Source organism: Epinephelus moara, chromosome 8 (assembly GCF_006386435.1).
Source record: "Epinephelus moara isolate mb chromosome 8, YSFRI_EMoa_1.0, whole genome shotgun sequence".
NCBI classification, from domain to species: Eukaryota; Metazoa; Chordata; class Actinopteri; order Perciformes; family Serranidae; genus Epinephelus; species Epinephelus moara.
Genome location: NC_065513.1, coordinates 34,644,750 through 34,672,159, shown reverse-complemented (window position 1 = coordinate 34,672,159; position 27,410 = coordinate 34,644,750). Strand labels below are relative to the sequence as shown.

At 43.1% G+C, this 27,410-nt stretch overlaps 1 protein-coding gene across 2 annotated transcripts in view; it reads left to right on the top strand.

Moving 5' to 3' along the window:
• Positions 1-27,410, top strand: part of LOC126394847 (neurogenic locus notch homolog protein 1-like) — a 52,349-nt gene that overhangs the window by 12,282 nt on the left and 12,657 nt on the right. For both annotated transcript variants that reach the window (XM_050051965.1, XM_050051964.1), the window contains exons 3-22: positions 6,579-6,841; positions 7,042-7,380; positions 10,863-10,985; positions 11,099-11,332; positions 12,436-12,591; positions 12,982-13,167; positions 14,192-14,305; positions 18,341-18,454; positions 18,605-18,838; positions 18,927-19,037; positions 21,192-21,384; positions 21,499-21,644; positions 21,764-21,877; positions 22,603-22,722; positions 23,863-24,015; positions 24,167-24,395; positions 24,996-25,197; positions 25,658-25,811; positions 25,913-26,097; positions 26,790-26,922. In XM_050051965.1, coding sequence (XP_049907922.1) covers positions 6,579-6,841; positions 7,042-7,380; positions 10,863-10,985; positions 11,099-11,332; positions 12,436-12,591; positions 12,982-13,167; positions 14,192-14,305; positions 18,341-18,454; positions 18,605-18,838; positions 18,927-19,037; positions 21,192-21,384; positions 21,499-21,644; positions 21,764-21,877; positions 22,603-22,722; positions 23,863-24,015; positions 24,167-24,395; positions 24,996-25,197; positions 25,658-25,811; positions 25,913-26,097; positions 26,790-26,922 — 3,503 coding nt within the window. The remainder of the gene's footprint in view (positions 1-6,578; positions 6,842-7,041; positions 7,381-10,862; positions 10,986-11,098; positions 11,333-12,435; positions 12,592-12,981; positions 13,168-14,191; positions 14,306-18,340; positions 18,455-18,604; positions 18,839-18,926; positions 19,038-21,191; positions 21,385-21,498; positions 21,645-21,763; positions 21,878-22,602; positions 22,723-23,862; positions 24,016-24,166; positions 24,396-24,995; positions 25,198-25,657; positions 25,812-25,912; positions 26,098-26,789; positions 26,923-27,410) is intronic.

Below are 27,410 nucleotides of genomic sequence, written 5' to 3'. Positions count from 1 at the left end.
AGACGATTTAGAGAAGATTTTTTTTGGGGGGGGGAGACAGAGAGGAGAGGAAAGAGGAGGTGTAACAGCTGAATACGCCCGGCCTGTGGTCAACTCTGAATGGGTAGGAAAAACAATGGGCCCACTCATCCTCCGCTCTCCCTCTCCTCACTTGCTCTTCATTTCTCCGCTAAGTAGTGAAGGAAGGAGGGGGTGGCCATTCAGATAACACACTGTAAAAAATATCCAAGTTGTCATGTTTTCACCGCCAGTCAGCTTGATTCTTGAAATTTATTCACAATTTTAATCATTTTTCTGAGTTTTTATGTAATTTTTTCATAACATACGTCAGTAAATACCCCACTCCTGAATTTGGAAGCTTTTATGTGGCCAAAAAAAAAAAGATGGTTGCTAACAAGTGGCTAAATGACACTACAGGGCGTCATCAAGCAGAAGACGGCTTTACAGCCTCGTAATGAAGGTGATGTCATGTTCGTTCATAGCCGAATATTAGCTTTTTACTAACAGCAATTGCATTTACATTTAAAACATGCTCAAGTGGCTTTCCTTTGTGTCAATTCTTTTCATGTCTTGCCGAACAAAATGCGTAATTATCATTAACTTTTGATGGCCACAGAGCTTTTTTTCCGCAATAATCCAACGGGAAGCTAGCATTTATTTTTTTTTACAAGCGAACCAGGGTGATGTTGACTTCTGCGTCAGCCCCCCAAAAAACATTGTTATCCCTGCAGCGCTCTATAGAACAGCGATTGGCTTTTGTTTTAGTGACGTACCTACGTACATTTGAATCTCAGATTTTTGCACAGACATTGCCCCCTCCAGTAGAGGAATGTGAAACCACGTCTCTAGTGACAAACTTTGCACAGATACAAGTCATTATAGTCAACATCAGACATTGTAGGGGACATAAACATAAGACAAACACATTTTTGAGTGGAGGGGGGCTTTAAAAAATGACTAATTCAGACTGATTCACAAGTTCAAAAGCGCATTTTTTTGCAGTGCATGGCCCTTGTCTGCGTCCAGGCTTGAGGACAGTAGTAGGATGGAGTGCCATGGAGAGGAAGGAGGCAGAGTGGTGGGATATGGGAGGTGTGGGAGAGCAGAAGTGGGGGGGGTGGGGAGTGAATGGCCGGGGCAGCAGCTGCTGTCTCCTCATTAACATGCGCACCTGCTCCCTGCGGCCTTTTTCCAGCGAGCTCGTGTGGCGCCTCACGACCTCAGCACCCGCCACCGCTGGGACTTAACTGGACTGGCCTTCTAGCAGCCAGATCTGCTGCTTCTCTCTGCTGACACCCCCGCCCTCCCTCTCCACCACACACACAGACACAGACACACACACACACACACACACACACACACACTCCTACTGTCCACTTAAGGGACTCGATACGGATGCTCAGAAATTATGTAGAGGAATTTCCAGCTACACCACAAGTTTTCATGTGAAGATACATCTGTCTTTACAGATTAAGTCAGCAAGTGCAACTACAACAGAGAATCCAGAGTAACAGTATCCCTACTTTTTTGATGTTGAAGTTTAAATTCGGAACAATGGCAGCCTGCAAAGTTACCAAGAGTGTAGTTTAACTATCACAGCAGCCAAACTTTTGCACATTCGCCTGCAACATATTGCGCATTTGAAACCTCATCTTAAAACGGATATATTATACATATTCATGAAGCATAGTCCACTATAGTTTCTTGACTTTTGTAATCTTTTTGCCTTTATTGGTTAGAACAGTCTAAGTGTGGGGAGGTGGGGGGAAAGAAGGGATGACACATAGCAAAGGGCCACAGGCTGGACTTGAGCCCGCGACCACTGTGGCAAGGACATTGCCTTCATAATGGGGACGCCTGCTCTACCCACTAATCCACTGGGCACCCCAGTCTCTTGACAATTGTGTTTGTTCTTATTCATTAACATACAGAAGAAAATTTTTTGTATGCAGTGTATGCATATCAATTCTGAATATTTTAAATGGTCTCGGTGCTCATTTTCCGCAGTATTGATACACCAGTACCAGTTGTGCTTTCTTGCCCTCTCCTATTGTAAATGTTTACTGCAGTCATTCTGCTGTTCTCTGCCCCTAAGGGAAAGTCATCGTTGTCATGCTATAGCCTTTTTATATTTATCTTTTAGTAAAAAAATTACATTTTGTGCCCTCAGCTTGATATCAAATATTGATATTTTTCAAGGTATTTAAAGTAAGTTATTCCAGTAGTGCAACAACACTACTTGTATGTGAAAACTGGATGTGTTTTTTGTTCTCGTCTCCGCTGCTTATTGAGTAGATGCTTTGTTTTTGTAATGACCCAGCCTTTCAGGCCACCCAGCGTTGTTGACAACAGTGTTGATTCTCTGATGAATATGGGAATGTGGCGGTAGGGAGGGTCTAATGTGGCAGATCTGAGGTGCTTGGGTTTGGTGTCAAAAGAGCTGCAACAAGGGCTGGATATTAAAGCTCAATAAGGTTTGGTTCTGACTGAAATGTGTCTGTAGAACACTTGAAACTGAATTCTGATTCGACACCAATAACACACAAAGTAGTGAATCTTAAAGTAGCAATCTTATTAAAGGGATATTGTCATTTTCAACCTGGTCTGTGTCACTGCTGTGTGGGATGATAAGGTGCCCCTGTTGCCAGCAGCATCAGAAACTGCCTGCCTCTGCTGGTGGCTCGGGGGGCGCCTTAACACTGTTCATCTGCACACATACCCCACACCTCAGTGACACAGACCAGGCTGAAAATCGGCAAAGTATCCCTTTAAATCCAAACTGTATGTGAAGACAACATGTGACTATTTTGAGCGACTGTCGTTGGTTGTTTTCGTTATGTTTCCGCTCCATAATCAAATCATCTTCAATGAGATTTGATTGAATTCAACTTTACTACAGCCTCTCAGAGTGCACCGACTTTATCTATATTACTCCCGTCAGAGTGTTGTTGGGGAACTTTTTCCTTGTGTGTGTGTGTGTGAAGGGTTTTATGATAGAGGGTGACATATGTTGCAGATTGTAAAGCCTGTGGAGGCAAATTAGTGATTATGTGCTTTATACTTGCTCAACTTATTATTCAATTACTGACTGTGATTTTGTAATGCAAACACGCCTCAGATTTTTTATTTGCATGTAACAGATTTGACGTTCAGCTTCTGACACCTCTGCTTGTTTGACCTTAGTGCCACAGTGATCCCAGTCTGAATGACACTCAGTTTAAGGTACCACTCTGCGCTCTCTACGTGGTGACATGCCACCACTCACTACTACTGTTTGTGCAGCGGGCAGTCTAGCATGTGATGTTTTCTTTTCCTTACCACAGTCCTAAGGCTGCCTAATCCCCTGAGAGGGAGACCCTGTCTAAACACACGCCTGTCCCTACAACCCTGTCCCTAAATCCACTACACACACTCACACACACACACATACTGGACCCCCTGGGAATGTTTGGGGACGTGGTCCTGCCAGCCCCTCGGGGCTAACAGACTTGCTGGCTCTGGTCAGGTATTTGAGAGTGACAGTGGGTTTTAATGTTGTGGAAAGGCCGCTTTGATGTCGGCAGGATGTTTCATGCACAATATTGTTTCTGCGTGGAGACTAAAACACAACAAAATTCAACAAGAAATATTGTTTGCCAAGACATAAAGACAAAGCCCTAGAAATTTTGATTCCTAGAAATTCCGTCTGTGCAGGAATTCACTTTGTCAGAAATCTTTCAGGTAGCGCCACAGTCTCTTCCGTTTCATCCTCTTCCCATCCCTTGTCTGATGCTGGAGCAAATCCTCTCTGGAGAGGGAAGAATAACGAGCGTTAAGGTGGGGGCGCGGTGCTTTGAAGTTTCCATAATGTTGGCTTGCAGCTCAAACACTGTGGCATAGATGCGGCCTTGTCCTCAGGATGAATGAGTGCTGACAAAAGGGTCAAAGCACATTTCAGCTCTGAGAGCTGCTGAAGGGTGCCACGATGGCTGCTTTTCTTGTTCCTCGACTTCTGGAAAGGACGGATTAGGAACAGGAATTCCAGATAACTGCAGATTTTTTTGTTCTCGTCTCCGCTGCTTATTGAGTAGATGCTTTGTTTTTGTAATGACCCAGCCTCTCAGGCCACCCAGCGTTGTTGACAACGGTGTTGAATCTCTGAAGGTGATGAATATGGGAATGTGGCGGTAGGGAGGGTCTAATGTGGCAGATCTGAGGTGGTTGGTTTTGGTGTCAAATAGAGCTGCAACAAGGGCTGGGTATTAAAACTCAATAAGGTTTGATACTGACTGAAATGTGTCTGTAGAACACTTGAAACTGTCATGTGCAGTGAATGCCTGGCCAAACTTAAGCCCCTTTTCCACTGGACAATCTGCATTCATTCTTGGGACCAATGAGTCTGCAGTTGTACAGGAGGAGGTGCACATTAATAATCCTCCAGGACTGTAACATGCTCATGTTTAACCCAAACAATGTGTAATGTGACTGCAGTCCACAAATGAACCGCACCAGAGTTCAGTTGTAACCGGACCAAGACCACCTCTTCAAGAAGGTCTTGGTCAGGTTGTTTTGATGCACACCTGAGTGTGATTGCTGTGTTCACACCTGCCCAAATGAACAACACTTAGGGGGCAAACAAACTTGATTTCGATTGAACCGAACCAAACAGGGCAGGTGTGAAAGCACCCTCCATGCTGCTTTCTGGTGGTTACGAACCCTGTTTTCTGGTGCATTTGTGACGTTGAACTTGACGTGCAAGAACAGACCCAGAAAGGCATTCTCAAGTGCCAGGAAAGGAGTCTATCACCTGTTTATCAGGTTTTCCTGTGTTAAAAAATCCATCATATATGCGCTAATTTTTGGTGGGAAAAGGTTATCACAGTCTTGTTTGCTTACTGTTCAGTAGTAGTAGTTGCCAATCTATGACACAGCTCTTGCAGGACTGCTGGTATTTAGACACTTACTTCGAATAACAAACTTGAGACAGAGATATTGGCAGGTGGATTTTGTTATCTTTAGACAGAGGCAGGCTAGCTGTTTCCCTCTGTTTCCAGTCTTTATAAGCTAAGCAAACTGGCTGCTGCCTGTAGATTCATATTTAATGTACGGGCATGTGAGTGGCATCAATCATACAACTCTCAGCTATGAAGGGAAGAAGAGTATTTCTCAATATATTAAACTGCTCCTTTAATCAGATATTCAGTCATTTTGCTTATTTTATTTAGGCAAAGTTTTTGTACGACTGCTTGTGTTGAATATTTCAGAAGCAAAACTTAAATGACGAAAAACATGTCATCATATAAAGAAGCCAGGACATGTCTGGCATTTTACATTATAAATACCTTAAACTGATTCGTCAGATATCAAAATTGTTGGGAGTAACATTTCAGCTCTTGTCTCAAAGCTGCAGTATTGCGTGTGAATATGAATGCAACTGTGAATATAAGAGGTCCCGTGCATGTGCGTAATCTTCCTGTGTGCGTGTAAAAGACTGCACGCTGTGTAGGTATGAGTGTGTGCATGCTCTGTGTGTGTGGCCCCTTTGTTGAGCCGTGCGTATCCTCAGGGGACACCCTTCAACTCCTCTCATTGTAATTGTAAATGTGTGAATGTGTCCCTGTGATCTGCAGCAGCCCTCTCCCTCTCTGTCTCTGGGAACTTGTTCACTGGGGTCCGAGCGGCGTTTATGACTCAGTCACAACCTGTGAGAAACATCACAGGAGTTTGCCCCCCCCCTCCTCCTCCTCCCTCTGTCCAGAGCACTCAGTTTTACAACCTGAAACACATTGTTGGCGGGGGGGGTGTGACGATAGGAAGACAAATGTCCCGTTTAAAGCATTGTTTCTCATGGCGGTGTTGTAAAAACAGCAGGGACGGGACAATCATTAAAGAGAAATGGATAGTTAGTGCTATTGGTTAGCAAAGCAGCTGATTTATAAGCACAGTAGCGCACAAAGGGATGACCCTCGCCAGTGCCAGAGTTTTGTCTTAACCTTGTGAACTCTTCAATCCGTGCTGAGCGGAGAAAGATTGGACGGGTGAAAAAAGTGTTTGGGAATTCCCTTTGACCAGTTCCACTCTTTGTAATGCTAATTTTTAAATGAGAAAAATAAAGAACGACGGGACATTTATTAGTGGACCAATATATCTTGAAGAAAGAAGGTTTTTATCAGATCATTAGTAAATTGTTTGTATTCATGATGTAATGGTGGTTCTTCATAATCTTTTGTTTGATGAATAATTACTTAAAGGGGAAACAAAGTCCAGAATTTTAAGGCAGTCATTATTTAATCAGCATGAGAAAAGAAAATTTTATTTATAGATGCTTTTGTTGTCTTTGTGTACAGTTTGAAGGTATGTTAAATGTTGAGCTGAGCTTATTTTAAACCAGATTTATGTGGGAACAAGTAGCGGCACAATTATTGCACTTACTTTAGCTTTTTCTGCCTTGTAAATTAAAGAAAAAATAAATAAAAGAATATCTGTAAACGAGGGTCTAAGCTGAGTATATATGCATATCACAGTCTGCGTGGCACCCTCTAATTCCTCTCCTGTCGAGGGCTGCAATCTTGACAACCTCTCTACCTGTGTTTCCTCAGGTGCCCAGTGGGATTCGTAGGAAGCAGGTGCGAGTTCCCTGACCCATGCACCAGCTCGCCATGCATGAACGAAGGCTCGTGTCTGGCCGTGCCCAAGGGGAAAACGGTGGACTACAGCTGCGTCTGCAAACTTGGCTTCTCCGGTCGCCGCTGCGTCACGCCCATCAACAATATCTGTATCAGCTCGCCGTGTCGCAACGGAGGCACCTGCGTGCTGGAGAGCCTTCAGACGTTCAAGTGCCGCTGCCCACCTGGGTGGTCAGGTAAGACACAACAGCATTATGACAGTAGAGCAGTCGTTTCTGGCTTTTTAACTACTGAGGGGGCGCAAGGTGATGAACAGGAAAGGGAATATAGAAAAATAACATAGAAAAACATAGAGACAAACATCTTAAATCAAAAGAAACCTCTGACCCTGAGCACAGCCGACACTAGAGCATCGTTTCTCTGTGCCCTCACTCAGGTAAACTGTGCCAACAAGCCAACCCCTGTGCCTCAAACCCGTGTGCCAACGGTGGCCTGTGCTCCGCCATCGACTCCCACTACATCTGCACCTGCACACCCTTCTTCTCCGGACAGACCTGCAAACAGGACGTCAACGAGTGCGATGTGAGCACGTCACCCTGCAAGAACGGTGGACTGTGCATCAACGACGTTGGCGGCTACCGATGCCAGTGCCCACAGGAGTACACAGGCAAGCACTGCGAGAGCCGCTACCTGCCCTGCAACCCGTCGCCCTGCCATAATGGAGGCACCTGCATCCAGAAGGGAGAGACCAGCTACGAATGCTCCTGTGTTCCAGGTACGGAGATTATACTGAACTTACAGTAAGGGACAAGGCCTTAATTGTTGTGATAATCTGCTCTTCCATCAGTTTAAGCAGAACTCCAGCACAAAACTCCAGTACAAAATTAAGAAGCAAGAAAAAGGATAAAAAGGATATTTTGATAAATAGACATGTAACAGAAATAACAATGTGCTGTTTTGTTTTAAAAATAAAAGCTCTCTTAGCTGTGATGTTTGCTGGTAACATAGCAGAAATACACTGTCACACCTCAAGTATTTAGAAATGCAGCTATTTCAAGGTGCATAGATGTCTTTAACTTTGGCAGTTTTCCAAACTGATACAGTAAAAATGCCAAAATGTTTTTCTAGCAACCCAAAATCAAAAAATAAAGTAAATTCCCTCACAATTAAAAAACACACTGTGGTCAAGCTAGCCGTCACTCGCATCTCCACGTTCAAACCAGCTGATGCTAAAGTTGGAGATAGGCACAGGTAAAGCAGAGNTGATACAGTAAAAATGCCAAAATGTTTTTCTAGCAACCCAAAATCAAAAATAAAGTAAATTTCCTCACAATTAAAAAACACACTGTGGTCAAGCTAGCCGTCACTCGCATCTCCACGGTCAAACCAGCTGATGCTAAAGTTGGAGATAGGCACAGGTAGAGCAGAGCAAAATCTCAGAGAGCAGATGTAGCAATGTCCCTTGCAAAGCAACACACACGCACCAATTCTCGCTCCCTCTTGGTGGTACACATGATATAGGATGATGATTTTAAGAAAAAGGTTGCACACAAGTTGCACTGGTGCACCTTGTTATAAAGATTTAGTAGCATTGTCTCTAAATCTGGTTGTAAAATGCGACTAAATGGTTTCAGTCTGGAGCCTTATTATGGCATTTAAATCTGTGTGAATTAAACGTGTATGTGTCTAGCGCCACTGAGGGAATGGAAAGCAGGAGAGTCCAAAATAAAGGAAACTATTTAGCTTATTAGCTGTGTTAAACCATCAACTTTTATTACTTAACCTCCTCTGTCAGAGGATTAAGTGCTCCACAGAAGGGAAATGATTTGCAGACAGTTATGAGACCGTTTGTTCACTCACTTGCTACAGTCATCTGCTAACTAACCCTGCAAGTAGTTGCTACAGCATCAACTTTCTAGACTCAAATATTTTGTGAAATTATGAAGAAGGAAAGTCTTTAGTTTTGGAGGAGGAGAAATTTCAGTCAGATCCATCACTGACACAAGTCACATGATCCTCTTGAATTTAGGTCAGTTTATTAATTTCTAAACGCTCTGTGTTCCCGAAATCTCTCACGTTGAATTTAAATGTTCCTGCCTGCTTGTTGCCGGCTAAGCAATGATGTCATTTAAGGCAGGGCTGTTCCCGTCCTGTGTGTGTGTGTACATATGTGTGTGTTTCTGCTTTGGTGTGTACAGTGTGTGAACAAGGCAGAGCAGGAAGACATCGGGGCTTATCATAAGGAAATGGTCAAAGGACAACATCCTTTTCACATAGCAGAGTGAAGCAAAGGTGCTGGGAGTAAAGTCCTGCCCACCACCTCATCACCTCTACACAGACTGGCTTTACCTTGTTTTTATCCGTTACTACTCGCTCCATATCGAGCTTGTTGAAACATCTTTCTCAGAAATCCTAAAAATATCTATCATCCAACATATTTTACACTTTCAGGTGGTTAGCTGATGCACTTACTCCTTAAATTAACCCTTAAGAGTAGCATCATGGAGCAGTATTTTTGATGGATAGGTGATGGTTATACATTAAATAAAGTAGAAATTCATCAGCAGATTCCAGGAAAGAAGAAGATGACTGCAAGCTAGCAAAACAACAAAAAGTTTTGCAGGTGTTTTATGAGGAAGGGAACACATACGATGCCTAACATGTTTACCATTAAGAAGAAATCTCCACAGGGTGCCGTGTTTGTTTCATACTTTTAATGATTAAGGAAGCTTTCTTACTCTTTCATGATTGTAAACTGTTCTCAAAAGGTATGTCTCTGTTCACCAGTTTCTATTATTATAAAAATATTCATGATTCCCGAGTGAAAACACCATAAAGATAAAGGTTGACAGATATAATTTTTTAAGCAAACACTTTGACAAAGTCAAGGCGCCTCCTTTTGCTGCTTCTTTGGACAAAACATTCATGATCATGCCTCCATTTTGGGACGTACGTCATTGCACCATCCCCAATTCAAGTCTAGGTATGGGCCTTTGTTGCACGTCACCTCCTTCTGTATCAGCATAGCTTAAAGCACTGCAAGGTACTCATGGATAAAAAGTTAAACACAAATGCCATCTTAGGTGTGAAGCAGCAATGACGATTTCTTTGATCTTGTTACATCCTTTTGAATATATTTGTGTAAAGGCACAGTAGTTGAAAGAAACAATCATTCATTAGGGGTGGGGGGAAAAAAGCGATGCATCACAATTCTCTCTTTATGAATTATGTGTCGAGGCAGAAATGTCAATAACCGCAAATTTAAAACCCAATTCTTGACATGACTTCCTGTAACAACTTTGTAGACCAGGCTGCAACTGAACCAACAGTATCGTGAAACGTAACGGACGTAAATATAAAGTAGTAGAAGTAAAGTCATGTGTTTATTTTAGTTATGGAAAATTACAAATAGGTTACCGTGCCATTGTGCAGTGGTTAGCATTGTTGCCTCATAACAAGAGGGTTCGAACCCTGGGGTGGGGGGTTGAAACTTGCACTCCCTTCTGTGCGGAGTTTGCATGTTCTCCCCGTGTCAGCGTGGGTTTTCTCCAGGTACTCCAGCTTCCTCCCACAGTCCAAAGACATGCAGGTTAATTGGTGACTCTAAATTGCCCGTAGGTGTGAATGTGAGTGTGAATGGTTGTCTGTCTCTGTGTGTCAGCCCTGTGATAGTCTGGTGACCTGTCCAGGGTGAACCCTGCCTGAATGAACAAATCGGCTATGTTTTAAAAGTAGTAAGTAGACACACAGTTGAGAAAAAATAAATCCTGTATAGAGACCAAAAATGTTGATTATTCAAGATGCATTGTTAATTGTTTTATAATCATATTGTAGCCTGGAATCGTGAGGTGCCCACAGATTCCCACCCTGAAATTCACTTAAAACTTCAATCAGCTTTATCAGCTGCATGCTTTGAATTCATCAGTAACATTAAAGATGACCAAAAAGACTCCGTGGCAGCGATGACTTGTACTGGTTTTGATTTGTATTACCCAACATGCCACATGTACAGTCCAGTGGTTGCCTCTTGTGTAACCGTATAGCAGAGAGGATGTCATTAAATGGCGAGTTAACCACAGACCACAGGAGGGTACAGCTGCCTTTCTTTCTTGGAAGGAAAAAGACAGTTGACCACATTTAACTGTGAGAAGTTTCGCTGTCTTTGTCGTGAATTGGAGATGGAGGAGAAACGAGTAACTGAAAATCTGAAGCCCCCTGCTACGAGTCTGATGCTTATATTTCACTTTATGTTTTAAGGTTTTACAGGGAAAAACTGCAACCACAACATTGACGACTGTCCAGGTCATGAGTGCCAGAATGGAGGGACATGTGTGGATGGAGTCAACACCTACAACTGCCAGTGTAAACCAGAATTTACAGGTCTGTATATCGATGCTCTAGTACAGGAGTTATTTACACTTTAATCAGATTTAATAGGGATATAGTTGGGATATGAACCAACTTTAACCCTCTGACCCCTCGTCCTCCCACAGGTCAGCTCTGCACAGAAGACGTTGACGAGTGCCAGCTGATGCCCAACGCCTGCCAAAATGGTGGCACGTGCCACAACACGTACGGCAGCTACCAGTGTGTGTGCGTGAACGGCTGGACCGGGGACGACTGCAGCGAGAACATCGATGACTGTGCCAGTGCCGCGTGTCACCATGGATCCACCTGTCATGACCGCGTAGCTTCTTTTTACTGCGAGTGCCCACATGGACGCACAGGTATTTACATCTTTATTTTGATTTTTATTTAGCTCTTAAAGGGACAGTCCACCGTAAACTCAGAAACAACATTTTTCCTCTTACCTGTAGTGCTATTTATCAACTTGATTTTTTGGGTGTGCGTTGGAGATACCGGCTCTAGAGATGTCTGCATTGTCATGAATATACCACACCTGCCAACTGTATCACCACACAGAAAGAAGAATGGATGTTCTCATGGACAAGTGGCCTCATCATGGCGTCCTCCTTGGCTGAGCTGTAATGGTAGCTAGCTCAGTGTTGCTCGGTGATGCAGGTAGCAGGTGTAGTTCGACAGAAATGTAGTTCCTACATGAAACTGCTCACAACAAGGTCTGTGGATTATCTGAAGTTACTGGGTCATGATTTTTTTTGAAAGAGACATTGCTTTTTAGTTTTTTAATGTATTTTTTTTGGCACTTTGAGCACCACAAACCAAATGCCATCGAGTTCTAGTATATTGGAGAGAAGGCAGAAAATCTCTACGGCCGATATCTCCAACACTCGACAACTCACGCCAGCACAATCTAGATTTATAAACACCACTACAGGTAAAAGGAAAAACTTGTAATTTTGATTTTGGGGTGGATTGTCCCTTTAATACTTGGCAGAAAATGGCTTTATATGAAAATGCAGCAGCCCTATCAGCTTAAATTTTGTAGATTATCTTGTCTCCGACAAAATGACTATGTATTAGGGTGTGAAAGGCACAGGAAGTAAAAAAACTAAAATTAAAGTGTGGAAAGTCAACGCCTATGCTCAAACTAGAGAAAATGACATTATAAATGCTGATGTTTGGTTTCTCTTCTGGTTTTGGTGTCATAAACTGATCATGTGTGTGCATGTGAGGGTGTTTTCTGCAGTTTACAGATGACTCATTTTATATTTTTTTCACACTTTGACATTCAGTTAACTTCTGTCACTAGTTAACACTGTCATTAGAGGCAGCTAATGTGATAACATCCATCAGTTTGTTTTACTGAAGGGACGTTTAAACCTCCTATTACATTTTGCCATACTTCATACTGTAGAGAAGGGTGTGTCGCTCCAGCATAATAAAGTCTATTTTCTGTGTTGTGTCCCAGGACTGCTGTGCCAGCTGGATGACGCCTGCATCAGCAACCCCTGTCAGAAAGGCTCCAACTGTGACACCAACCCCGTCAGCGGAAATCACTTCTGCACCTGCCCGTCGGGATACTTCGGAGCTTCCTGCGATCAGGATGTCGACGAGTGCTCACTGGGTAAAACTCACACAACCTGTCCTGCAAACTCTGTTTGTCTAGTTGTAGCCCCAAGATCTAAATGATTGAGGACACTTTTTCCAAACTACTGTCAAGAAAGCTTTTCAACCATCACACATGCATTCGTAACTCTTTTATACAAGCCACAATACAAGCTCATTCTTTCCTGTTATTATGGGTACTTTGGTGCCCATAATTGTGCCCATAATCGCAGTAAATGACACCCTCAGGGGTATTATTGCCGTAATCACACACAGTTGAGGCTTTGGTTTGGCTTCATCAAACAACATTAAACCACCTAAATCATCTCATTGTCATGCCCCTTGTTAGGTCGTGTACGTACAAGACAGCCTGTTGAAGTAAAGTAAAAGAATTAATCTGTTTTAACAGGTTCCAACCCCTGTGAGCACGCAGGGAAGTGCATAAACACCAAGGGTTCCTTCCAGTGTAAGTGCCAGCGGGGTTACGTGGGGCCGCGCTGCGAGCTGGACATCAACGAGTGCATGTCGAACCCGTGCTTGAATGAGGCCACCTGCCTGGACCAAATAGGAGACTTCCACTGTATCTGCATGCCAGGTAAGACAACCTGAGAGAGTTGTTACAGAGAATACTGATACTGAGAGTGACATTTAACCCATTTCAAAGCCCTTTGCTTTGTCCAATCACTTCTAGAATTTGTTATTGTTAAAACAGGTTTATACCTCTGCATTAAATATATGACATAGGCTCTGCTTAGATGCATATTATATGCTGTAGCCTGATGTCCACCTGCCCAGAAATGTAACGTAACATTGTTCGTATTAAGTCATGTTTTATGTGTGTTTTATGTGTGTTAACTGAATCCATCAAACTTCGCTGCACTCCACAGAAACTCAACACAGCAGCTTAGAAACTTAACTGTCGATTAGTGTTTTGGCGGTGTAATTGCATCAGTATAACTGCTCACGACGGCGTAGGCGTATGCAGAAAAAATGTACAACTATAAATCAGCTTTTACATCAAAATATGGTGGAAACTTCACTTCATTAAACTACAGTATTTGTATAGATTCATATTGTCTCATTACATTCAACCAAAGCTTAGAAACAAGTCACATGGGCTCACAGTTGTTAAAGTACTTTCTAAAGAGACAAAAATATCTGTTTCCAGCTTCTCAAATGTGGGGATTTTGTTGATTCACTCAGTTTTATATGATTGTCAATTGAAATCGTTTACTTTTGGAGTGTTGTTAGGATAAAATGAAGCAGTTAGAGGTGTCACTTTGGGCTCGCAGAAATTTTCTGACACTGTACCAACTAAACAATTAATCTCTCTCTCACTACAAAGGTCAAAATACATAGAAAAAGCTACGTTATCAAATGTACCTGTGTACGTGTGGACACGGCCTGAGCATCTGTTGGTGTTGGTTACAAGCAATTTGAACTCAACTTAAACTAAACCAGGATGATTATTTCAGTCCTACTCCTGTTCATATAGAGTCTGTGTGTAATTTAAACCCGTTCCAGCAGTATAGATGTAACAGCAGTGTGAAAACGCCTCTCTCTGTGTCTCTGTCTAACCAATCCATCTCCCTCCTGGTCCTCCCTCGCTAATTGGCCAGGTTACGAGGGGGAGTTCTGCGAGATCGATACGGACGAGTGCGCCGGCAGCCCCTGCCTGAACAATGGCAAGTGTATCGACAAGATCAACGCCTTCCACTGCCAGTGCCCCACAGGTGAGGCTGCCGTACTGCCGCAGAGGAGGGGGGAGGGGAGGGAGGGGGAAGGAGGAGGCATGGGGCCAGGGGGCACGGAGGTCGATCTTTCCCTCTCTACCTCGCTCCCTCTCTTTCACTCAAACACAAACACACAAAAACACCTTTCTGGACGGGCACTAATCCCAGCCCTGAGGCAGGCTTACGCAGGCCCGGGTAGCCCAGAACGTACGCAGCGATCGAGGAGGAGAGGGAGGAAAAAAATCTATAGGGAAAGGCTTGAGGAAGTTTGAACTTTTGAAACAAGTTTCTTATCCCTTTTACAAAGTCTGATGAGTGAGCAGAAACTTGTGGATCTAAACATTGTGAGTGGGAACAAGGGAGAGCTAATAATAGCCGGCAGAGCTGGTACTATAAAATGACATTCTGTGTGTTGTGGTGGCAAATGAGGTAGTCGTTTGGTCTATTTTGAGGGCAGCTTAGTTGTTTTGCCAGAAATGCCATTGGAGTTACACTATTTGGACAGGAGGTATTGATGTTTTGTTCAGAAATGAAGGAATGCAGCTATTGAATCTTGGATAGAGAGAAGAGAAGAAAGCAAAGGAACGATCTTCAAACTCCCCAAATGTGTTTTTGTGTTTTGCATTCTTTCATTGGGATCATTGAGGTGGAAGTGATTTTTTTTTTTCCTCTGTTCTTTCTTTTTCGGGGAGGAAAATAGAGAAGCTCTGAGTCGGGTGGATCAAAGGCGTCCTGGGTGGAGAGAGGCAGGATTCCTCCTGTTGAGAGGAAAAAGAAAGGAAGAAGGAGAGACGGAAAGAAAGAGAGACACCCCAACAAGGAAGCTTTAGAATTGATAGAGGGGGTACAAGAGTGAACACAAGAGCTTAACGCCTAAGAAAACTCTGTGTGACAGTGAGAGAGGGTTATGTGAGGAAGCGGCACAAAGTGGTGGTGGTGAAAGTGTTGTTTTGGGAGGGTAGACGGAGGGGGGGTGGGATGCACAGACCGTTATGCTGAAGCAGGAAGGGAGGGGTAGAGAAGGGGAAGGGGTCTTAACCGCCCTGCTTGAGATGTAAATTTGTCCCCGTTGCGAGCCAGGCCTGAGGCGAGGGTCCCCTCTTATTATTTCTGTACATGGAATAGCCATGGAAACCCCACTGAGAGCCATTGAAATGTCTGATTCCAGCAGTCTGGGGATAAATCCCTCTTTGGCTGCTGAGGTGCATGATGTGTGTATGCCTGCGCATGCTTACATTTGCGCTTTAGCTTTTGTGTGTGTATGTATATGTATGCATCTGAGGAAATTCCTTCACAGGGCACTGTAAGTGAACTTCGAGGAAACGTAACTTTTGCTTCTTGGCAAAATACCCACTTAATTTGTACCGCCAAAGTTTTTCCCCGGCGTCTCTCCCTCTGCTGGAAACTGGCAGCGTGGCTTACAGAAGAATAGACTAGTGTTGTTTTTCCCTCTCGGTCTGCAAACAGCTGATCCTCCACTTTTGGATTATTGAGGTTTCTTCTTTATGTTTTGTTTATTGTTGATCGAGCAGTTTATGTGTGGTTAGCGTTCCATTTTTAAGGCTGTGCCGACCATGTAGAGCCAAAAATGCATGTCACCTCAGGCTGCATTCCTTATAGTAGTCCCATGAAAACATAGTAAAATGAAAAAATGGTATATGGTCATAACTAGGGCTGCACAATATGCAAACAATATCATATTGCAATCACCATGTTATATGAGTCACAACTGTAGTGTAATGGTAATTTTTATAATTTATTTTCACTGAAAACAAAACAAAACAAATAAATTAAACGATGATGTGATTTTTGGGGGGTCTGATTCAAAAATGCTCCCATGCGTCCGGAGTATGATTTGCAGGGGCATCTCTGTAGCACCACAATGCTGTATTTTACCATAACAAAAAATTGCATCTCCTGCGATTTTGACAATATTTCAATTAATTTTGCAGCCCTAGTCATTGCTGAAAAATCTAAGGTTTGTATCACTTCCTAATAAGACACCCTCATTAAATTAATATATGTACATACAAACACTTTGGTTAGAAAATATCAGGGGCTCAGAGGAAGAGAGAGGTGATAAAATTGCTGTGAGATGAAAAATCTGGATCATAATGGCTTTAATAATGATTAATATGTTATTTATAACCACTTCATAGATCAGTTTTATGCGAGTGAAAACCTCGGGGCCTGAAAAATGAAGCCAATGCCCAAGTGCAGTTCCTCTAATGGCCACTTGAGGCTGGCTCCAGAAGTGAGTCAATCCCCATAGACCCCCATGTTAAAATGCCCAACTTTACAGCAGAAATAAACACATTTACAGCCTGGTGCAAGAAGCTGTTTTGGTCTCTACAGCTAATTTCAACATTAATGACAACACTAGCGGGGGCGAATTTTTTTTATAACTCACCAGTTTACATTTTTTAAGACTTAAAGTTACACGTAATTAAAGGTGGGCTGCTTTGGGTGACAGGCTGTTTGCAGATAGTGTCCTCAGCTTCTTAGTCAGATTCACAGCTCCAGCCTCTCGTCCAGATATGGCCACTTTTGGCTCCAAAAATCCAAGATGGCGACAGCCAAAATGCCAAAATTGAGGCCTCAAAACCAGAGTCCACAAACCGATGGGTGATATCTTGGTGGTATACTGTCTGTGCTTTTAAGCCATTCATGAAAATAACTTTTGGGTTGACTGATTAGATTGTTTGACGTTCTGTCAGAGGGCTATAGGAGGATCTGGAGGAAATTTCATTTATTTATAGTCTGTTAGGCATTTATTAATAATTATAAACATTTATAATGGCATGTTTACTAAGGAGAAAAGAGGAAACAACACAAACACCAAAATTTGTTCTAATCAAATTACTCAAATAGTTACAACATATAAACCCTGTATTAAAATTCCAGATTTTAAAGTGGCAGTGTTGCCCTTTGGCTGGTTTTTCCACAACCTGGCAACCCAAAAGTTGCTGTTATTGGTGTCTCAAAAGTGATCTATAAAGCATTAGTAAGTATTTTATTATCCATTAATAAAGCCAGTAATTCTGATTTGTAAACCCATAAGTGTCTTTTTAGGAAGAAGTATTATTACTTAGCAGCTATTTCTTTTTCTGAGCCTCTGATACTTTCCAGCCACAGTTTATATGTATGTACATACATACGTGTTTAACTGAAAACACACATGTATGCATGTCTCCACTGTGTCTACGTTTAAGTCCTCAGTGAATGGTTTCAGCAAAGTCCACTGGGAGAAATCAGCCGCACAAATATTTCCTCACCGGATTAGCTGCAACTGAGTCTGTCTTTTTAGCTTAAACCACCTGTGTGTTCCTGCGGTGGAGGTGGAGGTGGAGGTGGCGGAGGCGGAGGCGGAGAAGGGGGGGGGCTTTATCTCTTCATCAGACAACATCCTGCTAGTCCCTGGACTGTACCATCATGTGACAGAGGGGAGACGAGAGGAAAATATCTGAGATGAGAATAACTCCAGGAAAAAGGAGAAAGCCTGCTGGTTGAGTTTGAATGACAAGGAGCTTGAATGGCGGAGGGTCAGAGGTCAAGCCGGTTCTTTTCAGAGGCGGGCAGAGAGTGGAGGGGTCGGTGGAGAAGGGGTGAAAGCAAGACAGGAGAATGCGCATTGTGATGGAAAAGTTTTGGGGGGACAAAAGAGGCAACGGGCTCAGTTTGGCGTTGCGTTGAGCAGACAGGCCCTCCTTTGTCTCTCAACCCTTGGTCAGGAGGCCTCGCAACTTTCATTCTTCCCTCATTTCTTTCCCTCCCTCCCTCCCCCCGCTTTGAACAAATCGGTCCCCCCCACTCTCCCGTCTCCTTTTGGAGTCGTGCTGAAAAGAAGTGAAAAGGAAAATAGAGAGTTTGTAGTGTTGCACAGTTGTTAATTAACATGCAGATTTCTGATACGTTGGGAGCTCTTAGAGTGTGGGCTCAGGATTATGAGTGGGACTGGTTTGAAATGGTGAGAACACAGTAGCCATGTCTGTACACACACACGCACACAGTAACACCCTCTTGTTGTTTTTCCAGGCTTCACTGGGAACCTTTGCCAGATAGACATCGACGAGTGTGCCAGCACACCGTGCAAAAATGGCGCCAAATGCACAGATGGACCCAACAAGTACACCTGCGAGTGCACTGAAGGTATACAAGTTTTAACAAAAACTGAAATTAGAGATGCAGAAACTTTTAAGGAAGTGGAAAGTTTGGAAATGTAGAAATAAAACTAAAAACATGACTGAGGTAATTCAAAATGTGTCCCATCAGTTCAAAAGAAAACAACTCTTTTTCCAGGTTACTCTGGGAGACACTGTGAGACGGACATTAACGAGTGTTACTCAGACCCATGCCACTACGGCACCTGCATTGACGGCCTGGCCTCCTTCAGCTGCCACTGCAGACCTGGATATACCGGCCGGCTGTGTGAGACCAACATCAACGAGTGTCTGAGCCAGCCGTGCAGGAATGGCGGCACCTGTCAGGACCGAGAGAACGCCTACATCTGCAGCTGCCCCAAAGGCACCACAGGTAAAACTCCCCCCACACACACATAGAGATTCAGTCATAGCTTTTATATCTGACATTAAAGGTTATTAAAGGCATTTTTTTCTGACAGGAATCAACTGTGAAATCAACATTGACGACTGCAAGAGTAATCCCTGTGACTACGGGACCTGCATCGACAAGATCAATGGCTACGAGTGCGCATGTGAACCGGGATACACGGGTAAGCAACTTGTCACAGAGCGTCGGGCTGTGTTATTGCTCAGTCTTGAAGATGGCAGAGGTTTCAGCTCAACCTCCTCTCTCTACTAAAGCTAAAATTACAGGGTAACATTTTTTTACTGCCTTCTGATGAGGGAGCGGGAAGTTGGGAATTGGATGAAGATGACAAACATTACGCCTGTAAAATATACCAGTATTTTATGAAATGTGACCAATTTTCTTTACATTTATATACATATATATAAGTTTGCAAGACAGCCCTTCACACACAAGCACATGCCTACAAATAGCATTGGAAACAATAGCAGACATTTCTAAAAATGTCCATATACAAGTGAGAGTATCACTCAAACAACTATTTTATCTCTGAATGACTGGACAACTTTGCCATCTTCTCCCAAATCAAATCAAATAAAGCAATAAATATTGGCATGAGTGCTGATATTTTATTTTTGTCTTAAGGTCTTTTTAAAGTCATACAAAATGCAATAAATTACAGACAAATTTGGAAAAAATACAGTAATAAAAAAATAATTTAAAAAATAATGAAAAAATAATAAATAAATAATTAGTAAGGAAAAACCTGCCAAAAATAAACGAATTAATAGGAAAAAAATACAAATAAATGTGTAGACTGTAAAATATTGGGTCAGTATTACGGGTAATATCAGAATATGAGATATTTAGTAAAAAAAACAAAATGAAATAGATAAATAATCAAGACAACAAATGTTTAGATCATATGTACATACACTAAATGGTCGAATAAAGTAGGAGGAAGAAAGTCTCTCTGCAGCTGTACAGTTAAGTTAAATGTGGCTCCTGTCTCAGGTGACCAGTAGACAAAATGAAGGTGCAGGATTCGAAGGGGGACGAATGTATGGACGGAGGGTCTTGATGTGGGAGGGTGACAGATGGCTAGCGAGCGAGCACGCTCCTCTGAGGCTCGACCGGTGTCACTTTCCAGCTCCACCCTGTCCCCAGCCTGCTGCTGTTAGGACACCGCAAGCTGCCCTCCCTGCACAAAGAGAGGACACACACACACTCTGTGGCGCACACGGTCACCTGGGATTTGAAGCAGGAGAAAAGATTCCCTGAAAGATTCCTGAAAGTTGAGCTTTTAAAAGCTCGGAAGCCGGTCCCTGCTTTAAAGCTAAATGGGCTGCCTTTATGTTATGCGTGGCACCAGGCTGAATGGCGTCAATGCTTCAAGTGGCCGACAAAGGGGGACTTAAAACCCCTCATGTTTCTGGAAATTGATACATTGGCTGCACTGAGATATAGACTTCATTGTGCAGCGGCTCTGTGAGCTGCCGTTGTGTATTTAAAATATTACTTCACAAAACTGACCTGTTGACTGGTGTTGCAGAAATTAGTACATTTATCACATCACCGTCTATGCACCAATAAAGACGTGATGTGATTACATAATTTAAAAGAATAGTTCAACAGCTTTCATACTTGTCCATTAAATATGAGGCTACAGCCAAGAGATGGTTAGCTTAGCTTAGCATAAAGACTGAAAACAGGGGCAAACAGCTAGCCTGGGGGTTAGGAGGTTTATGATTGGGACTATTTCTTGGCCAGTAGCGATGACTTCCTCACATCACCTTGCCAAGAAATACTGTCCTGAACCTATCCCCCGTAAAACCATGTTGTTGTTGTTGTTCGTATTTTTCGTAAGCATTTTTTTAAATCCCTCATCCGATTGTTTCACACAAAACCTTACACACTGAGTCAAGTGTGTTTAATTGTTTTAATTCTTCCAAAATTCTTAATACGAGGCCAAATGAAAAGACACAGTTACTCCCTTGCTTCCTCTCTCTTGTTGCAGATGTACGCGTCCTGCACGTTCTGCCACATTTTGGTCCCTGCCTCTTGGTCAAACAACTCTCTAAGCACTTTTGAAGGGTGTGAAAAATGCAGAAAATCAAACTTGTTACGAAAACTTTAAGTAAAGATAAAAGTGTCTGAGCCAGTGTGTAAACCGGATCGACACGTGAGGTTGTATTTATTTTTAAAAGTGCGACAATTTCAAACAAAAAACACGGTCCTGGTGTGCAAAGTCCAGGCAAGATAGTATTTCACTAAAGTGGAAAATTGTTGCTTTATAAGTTCTCCAGAAAATATTGCAACGTATCTCCTTTTGTCTTAGGTACCATGTGTAACATCAACATCGACGAGTGCGCCATCAACCCCTGCCACAACGGCGGCACCTGTATCGACGGCATCAACGGCTTCACCTGCGTGTGTCCAGAGGGTTACCATGATGCCACCTGCTTTTCCCAGGTCAACGAGTGCCTCAGCAACCCCTGCATCCACGGCCACTGTGAGGACAAGATTAACGGGTAAGGCAGTCTACAAACTGTTCCGATATGCTGCAAAAAAATAAAACCAGCAGCACATGAATGTATCCACAGAGATTTATAGCTGAGATTTTCCCACATTTTTGTTCCTGTCAGTTATAAATGCCTGTGTGATTCTGGCTGGAGCGGTAAAAACTGCGACATCAACAACAATGAGTGTGAATCCAACCCATGTATGAATGGAGGCACCTGCAAGGACATGACCAGCGGATACGTCTGCACCTGTTGCATGGGCTTCACCGGTCAGTATATGCGTTGTGTATAGTGTTTCATTCAAACCACACTTATTTCCGCACCACTTGACTGTTGACCTTCAACTTAAACTGAAGTGTGTATTATATATTGTCTGCTCTGACCACAGGACCAAACTGCCAGACCAACATCAACGAATGTGCCTCCAACCCCTGCCTCAACCAGGGGACTTGCATCGACGACGTCGCAGGCTACAAGTGCAACTGCATCCTGCCTTACACGGGTATGAAAATATTTTTGAAAATATTTGATACACCCACGTATTGGCCTGGTGTTCTGGCATTTCCTCGCAGTGTTGGGATGGTTTCCACAGCCTGTGTTGCGCAAAGAGGAAAAACGTGCGGCAGATTAAATAACTGTCGAGTAAAGTTCAACAGCAAGACTTCCTCAGGGCTCAAAGACAGGGAACCTCAGGCTCTCTCTGCTCCTCTGTGATACACAAGCATGCCTGATAAGAGAGCTGGAAAATATTTTCATGTCATCTTACTTATTATTTGACAAAACAGATAATGATGGAAAGGGCAAATTTTCTTGTATTTGTCGAGTCGTCTTTTCGGAAAAATCCACAGGACTTTGAATAATAAAGGGCCTTTGCTTGTGCCGGGGTGGGAACGGGGTGCTTGACACATTTCCTGTTTGCCTGCTTCCTGTCTCACAGAACAGCAAATGGCTTTACAATGGGCGGAAACTGGAGCCGGCTTCCTGTACGAGCCGCGTGTTATGGAAACAGATAGGGAAATGTCTCTGCAGGCCTCTAACACTGACAGAACCTGGCTAAAATCTTCTGATAGCACTGATTGAAAGATGATTCTGTGTCCATTTGGGTTGGGTTATCTCCAAGTTCATGACTTCTACATGATATCACACGCTGGAAGTTATTGTTGAACACATTAGAAATGTAGATTGATTTACTTAAAGGTGTGTGTGTTCTTTGTTTGTGTGTTACAGGAGAGAACTGTGAAACCTTGATGGCACCCTGCAGCTCCAAACCCTGCAAGCACAGAGGAGTGTGTCAGGAGTCAGAGGACTATCAGAGCTTCTCCTGCGACTGTCCTGAAGGATGGCAAGGTAAACATCAGAGCCTGACCCATTTACTGGTTTGGCAGAGTAATTGGTGCCAAAAGGACGTTTTACAAACTTCTGTTATCAGCAGAACTTTGCTCTGATAGTGGCCGATGGCTTCGCAGTCTCCATCAGTCATACGGTGACGTACATCACCAATCCGAGGTGAAGAGGGGAGGGTTGTGTTGAAGAGCAAAAAGCAGCTGATCAGTGGGTTCAGCTCCAGAGAGCACGTCCCTTCTGCTGTGTGGCTGTGTCGAAGTGGACTGTTCTTCGTTTTAACATGAATTTACATGAATTTTTTGCCTGGACCACAACAGCGGCTCTGAGTGAATGCTGCCACTTCCTGTTTCAAATTAAAAGCACTCCAGCATTTCATACACACTCCAGTCATATACAATTTTTTGACCCAGTCTTATCTTAACAGAAATACTGCCCATCTCTGACCACTGTTTTGCATGGAGGCTTCATACATGAAGTCAAGATAATGTCACTGGGGAAATATAATAGCTCAAAAACTAAAAAATGTAAGTGTGATGTTCAGTTCTGGATTTATTGATTAATTCACTTTGACTCAGATGTTCAGTTCAACAGTCGTGTGTTATTTCTGACACTCCCCTGGGGGTTATTGGCTTTTTCCTGTTCCAAACTATCATCATCATGTTGGCCTTTAAAAATCCACAATCAGTCGACCTCTGATGTCTGCATACCTGTGCATCCTAAAGGAATTTACATATTTTTAATTGTCAGTGGAAAGGTCGCACAGTTCTGCTACATATTCCAGAGAAAAGGCCATTATAGAACTTCAGTTTTAGGTGTTTTTTTCCAGTACTGACGTGCAAAAAATGCTGGAATAAATGACAAACATTTTGAACAGCCCTAAAGCTGAGTTTAAGTGTTTGACACACCCTTTTCTCTTTAATTTTTTCTGGGTTTCACCAGCACCTGACTGAATGATACTGCTGTGTTAGGTTAAAATATGGACAAACATGCTAGAAGTCCAGAAATTAATGTTTCTTACATACTTCTTCTCCCTCCTGGGGATCATCTAAGTGTTGTCTTATCTCATCCTATCACCCATATGTTCACCTCTATTTCAAAGTAAAGGGGAAATTTACTTTACCTTCCTCTTTCCACCCCTTCAAGGCCAAACATGTGAGGTGGACATCAAAGAGTGTGTGAAGAATCCCTGTCGCAATGGAGCAACCTGCCAGAATACTTTGGGCAGTTACCGCTGTGCATGCAAACCGGGCTTCGCCGGACGCAACTGCGAAGACAACATCGATGACTGCAAGCCCAGTATGTTCTCCTGTCTCTCTTCCTTTACTTCTTTTGTTTAATTGATATGATGTAGACTCGAGAAAAAAGACCAAAAGCTGCATTTAACAAAGACTTCCAAAAGCATTGTTTGATCTAAGTCAAATGCCCTCTGTTGTCTATCCTTCTACAGATCCCTGCAGCAACGGAGGCCTCTGTAAGGACGAGGTGAACGGCTTTCTGTGCACCTGCCTGCCTGGCTTCCGGGGCACAAAGTGCGAGGAGGACATCAACGAGTGCGAGAGCAACCCGTGCAAGAACGGAGCCAACTGCACTGACTGCGTCAACAGCTACACCTGTACCTGCCCGCCCGGCTTCAGTGGGATCCACTGTGAAAACAACACTCCTGACTGCACTGAGAGGTACACAGATCACACATCACAAAGTGTCACAGTAATATCAAGAGCTCAGAGTATCACGTTCAGACCACAGAGCTTTGTTTTAAGAGATAAGACAGACAGGTGAACTCTGGTCCTTGTGTGTATTTACACAGATTGGTGAGTGAGACATGTGTTCAGATCAACAGGTTCACTTTCATCCACTTATTAATGTAGTCCTCATTTTCTTGTCCACCACTGCCCCCTCTGGTGGAGCATAGATGTTCCAGCTGACTTCAACAGCTTTTATATTGCAGCTGTCCCTTCAACAGCAGGTTAAGTAGCTTGTACTCAACATGAGCTTCTAACTGTAGAGCTGTTTGTTAACATGCCAAGACTGGTTTCCCTCAGCATCATCGATGAAACTCCCAGGTGGGAGTTTATTATGAAGTAGGGCATTGCTTGAAAAAAGCTATTTGTTGTTAGTTAACTTTCTTTGAACAAATCAGATGTGAATTACCTGCAGCTTCAGGTAATGAGAGTTTCATTGATTTGCTTCCTTCTTCCTAAAAAGCTGCAGAGTACCCTAAATCTCATTTAGCTGAATTTTATACAAACATTCCTATCTTTTCTTTTTTTCCGCAGCTCTTGCTTTAATGGCGGCACCTGCATGGACGGCATCAACACCTTCACATGTTTATGCCCACCGGGCTTCACTGGGAGCTACTGCCAGCATGACATCAACGAGTGTGACTCCAAACCCTGTCTGAACGGCGGCACCTGCCAGGACAGCTACGGCACCTACAAGTGCACCTGCCCACATGGATACATCGGTTTGAACTGTCAGGTAGGAGGACGGAGAGGGGCTTAAAGTTAGCCTGTGTATTTCAGTATACTTTTAATGGGATAAAGTTAAAAGGAATTGATTTTTAAGGCGTTTTCACACCTGTCTTGTTTGGTTGAAATAAATCCTGGAGCATTTTCCCCCTTGATGCAGTTCATTTGGGCAGGTGTGAAAAAAGCAATAGTATGTGGACCAGAACAACTACCTCGCCAGGGTTTCAGTCGGTTTACAAAAAAACTCTTTTGGAGATTGGTATGGTTAGCTTGTTGTGAGAACGTGATCCAACCCAACTGGAGGAACCATTGTGCCTTTCTTGGATTAAACCAGCACCCATAGCCAGCCATCAGTTTTATTATAGACTTATATACTTCTTTTTACCTGATAACCACCAAATCAAAGTATTCTGGGATATTTGGGAAAATGTACGTTACTTTATAGATTTCTGTGTGTTTGCACCTTTCAGAACTTGGTTCGTTGGTGCGACTCATCGCCCTGTAAGAACGGGGGAACATGCTGGCAGAGAGGAACCACGTACAGTTGTGAGTGCATGACAGGCTGGACGGGGCTTTACTGTGACGTCCCAAGTGTCTCCTGTGAGGTGGCAGCCAAACAGAGAGGTAAGTCGGCGTTCTCCTTATTGCATATTAAAATCACAATATCATATACAGAGTGTGAATTAGCATGTTGGTGAAAAACTCACTGTCTCATTCTCACTCAGGAGTCGACGTCGCCCATCTGTGTCGTAACTCGGGTCAGTGTCTGGATGCAGGGAACGTTCACTACTGCCACTGCCAGGTTGGATATACTGGAAGTTACTGCGAGGAGCAGGTGGACGAATGCACCCCGAACCCCTGCCAGAACGGAGCCACCTGTACTGACTTCTTGGGTGGATACACCTGCAAGGTAACAGCACCAAAGTAAACGTAGCTATGAAACCAGTCTGAATTTTAAAGGGGACTTTCCATGTTTTATGTCTGTAATCATGTCAATGCAGTATTTTATTATCAGAATGTATCAGGTCTAAATAGATCCATAACAGGTATAAACTCAAGGCAGTTGAAAGATTTATATACAGGTAGATGTTATTTTACCTTTTACAGTAACTTGTAGATATTTTAGTTAAACATATATTTGTGTGCTGACATTTTTCCGGTGAAAATCATCTTTTAATTTGAAGTTGATTTTACTTGCAAATTGAGCCACTCTACTTGACATTTCAAAGGTCTCATTACGTCATCTAACTTCGACAAAGTTGCACACGTCGTTTAAGTTTTTCTTTAAATCATAAAACTCAATTTTCTTTGATAAATTTGTTAAAATGCTTGGGTGTAAAGAGGCGTCCTCTCAGCTGAACAACAGTAGGCAGTCCTAATGAAGAGGCCTGGTTATAAATAGAAGACAAACAGCTTGGTTATGTTAATCTCCTCTGGAATAAAGGATCTGCTGGCCTTGGCAGGATGGAGGCCAGAAAAACAGCCAGGTAAACAAAAACCCATCTTTGTTTCATGTCAGACATTGATTAAACTTTCCTCTCTCTTCTCCCTCTTCCTTCCTTTTCTTTCTCCTTCTCTGCCTCTTCTTCTCCTCTCTCTCAGTGCATGCCAGGATACGTGGGGACCAACTGCTCTGACGAGATCAATGAATGTTTCTCCCAGCCGTGCCAGAACGGGGGCACCTGCATTGACCTGATCAATACCTACAAATGCTCCTGTCCCCGGGGAACCCAAGGTCAGCGGACCCCACGCACACTCCTCCACACCACTCTGCCTCTCCATCCTCTCCCTCTTGTCTCCACGCTTCATTAATTAGGGCTTAACAGCAGCCGGGGCATGTCTGCAAAACTCCTCCTCCCGTCTTGCCTCCATCCTTTCCTCTTCTTGTCAAATACGCCATTGATTTTTCCCCTCACACATGAAGGGAGTGTGTGTTGTAGGTCAGCCCAAAGTGCCAGCGGAGTTGGGTGTATCCCAAGAAAGCCAACATGTTGTTGGAGACAGGAGAAGAAGAAACTTAAAAAAAAATGTTAGAAGCTTTGCAGTAAAGTTGGGCAAAAATCCACCTCAAGATAGATCCTTTTTTAGATTCAGGATTTACAAGGCTACTTTTGTGTATTTGTTTGCTTTTCGCCAGATTTTAGAATTTGTTTTAGCACTCAATATTTATTTGTGACTCTTTTTAAGTCTGTGAATTTGTCTGTGAAACAACAAGTCCTGTAA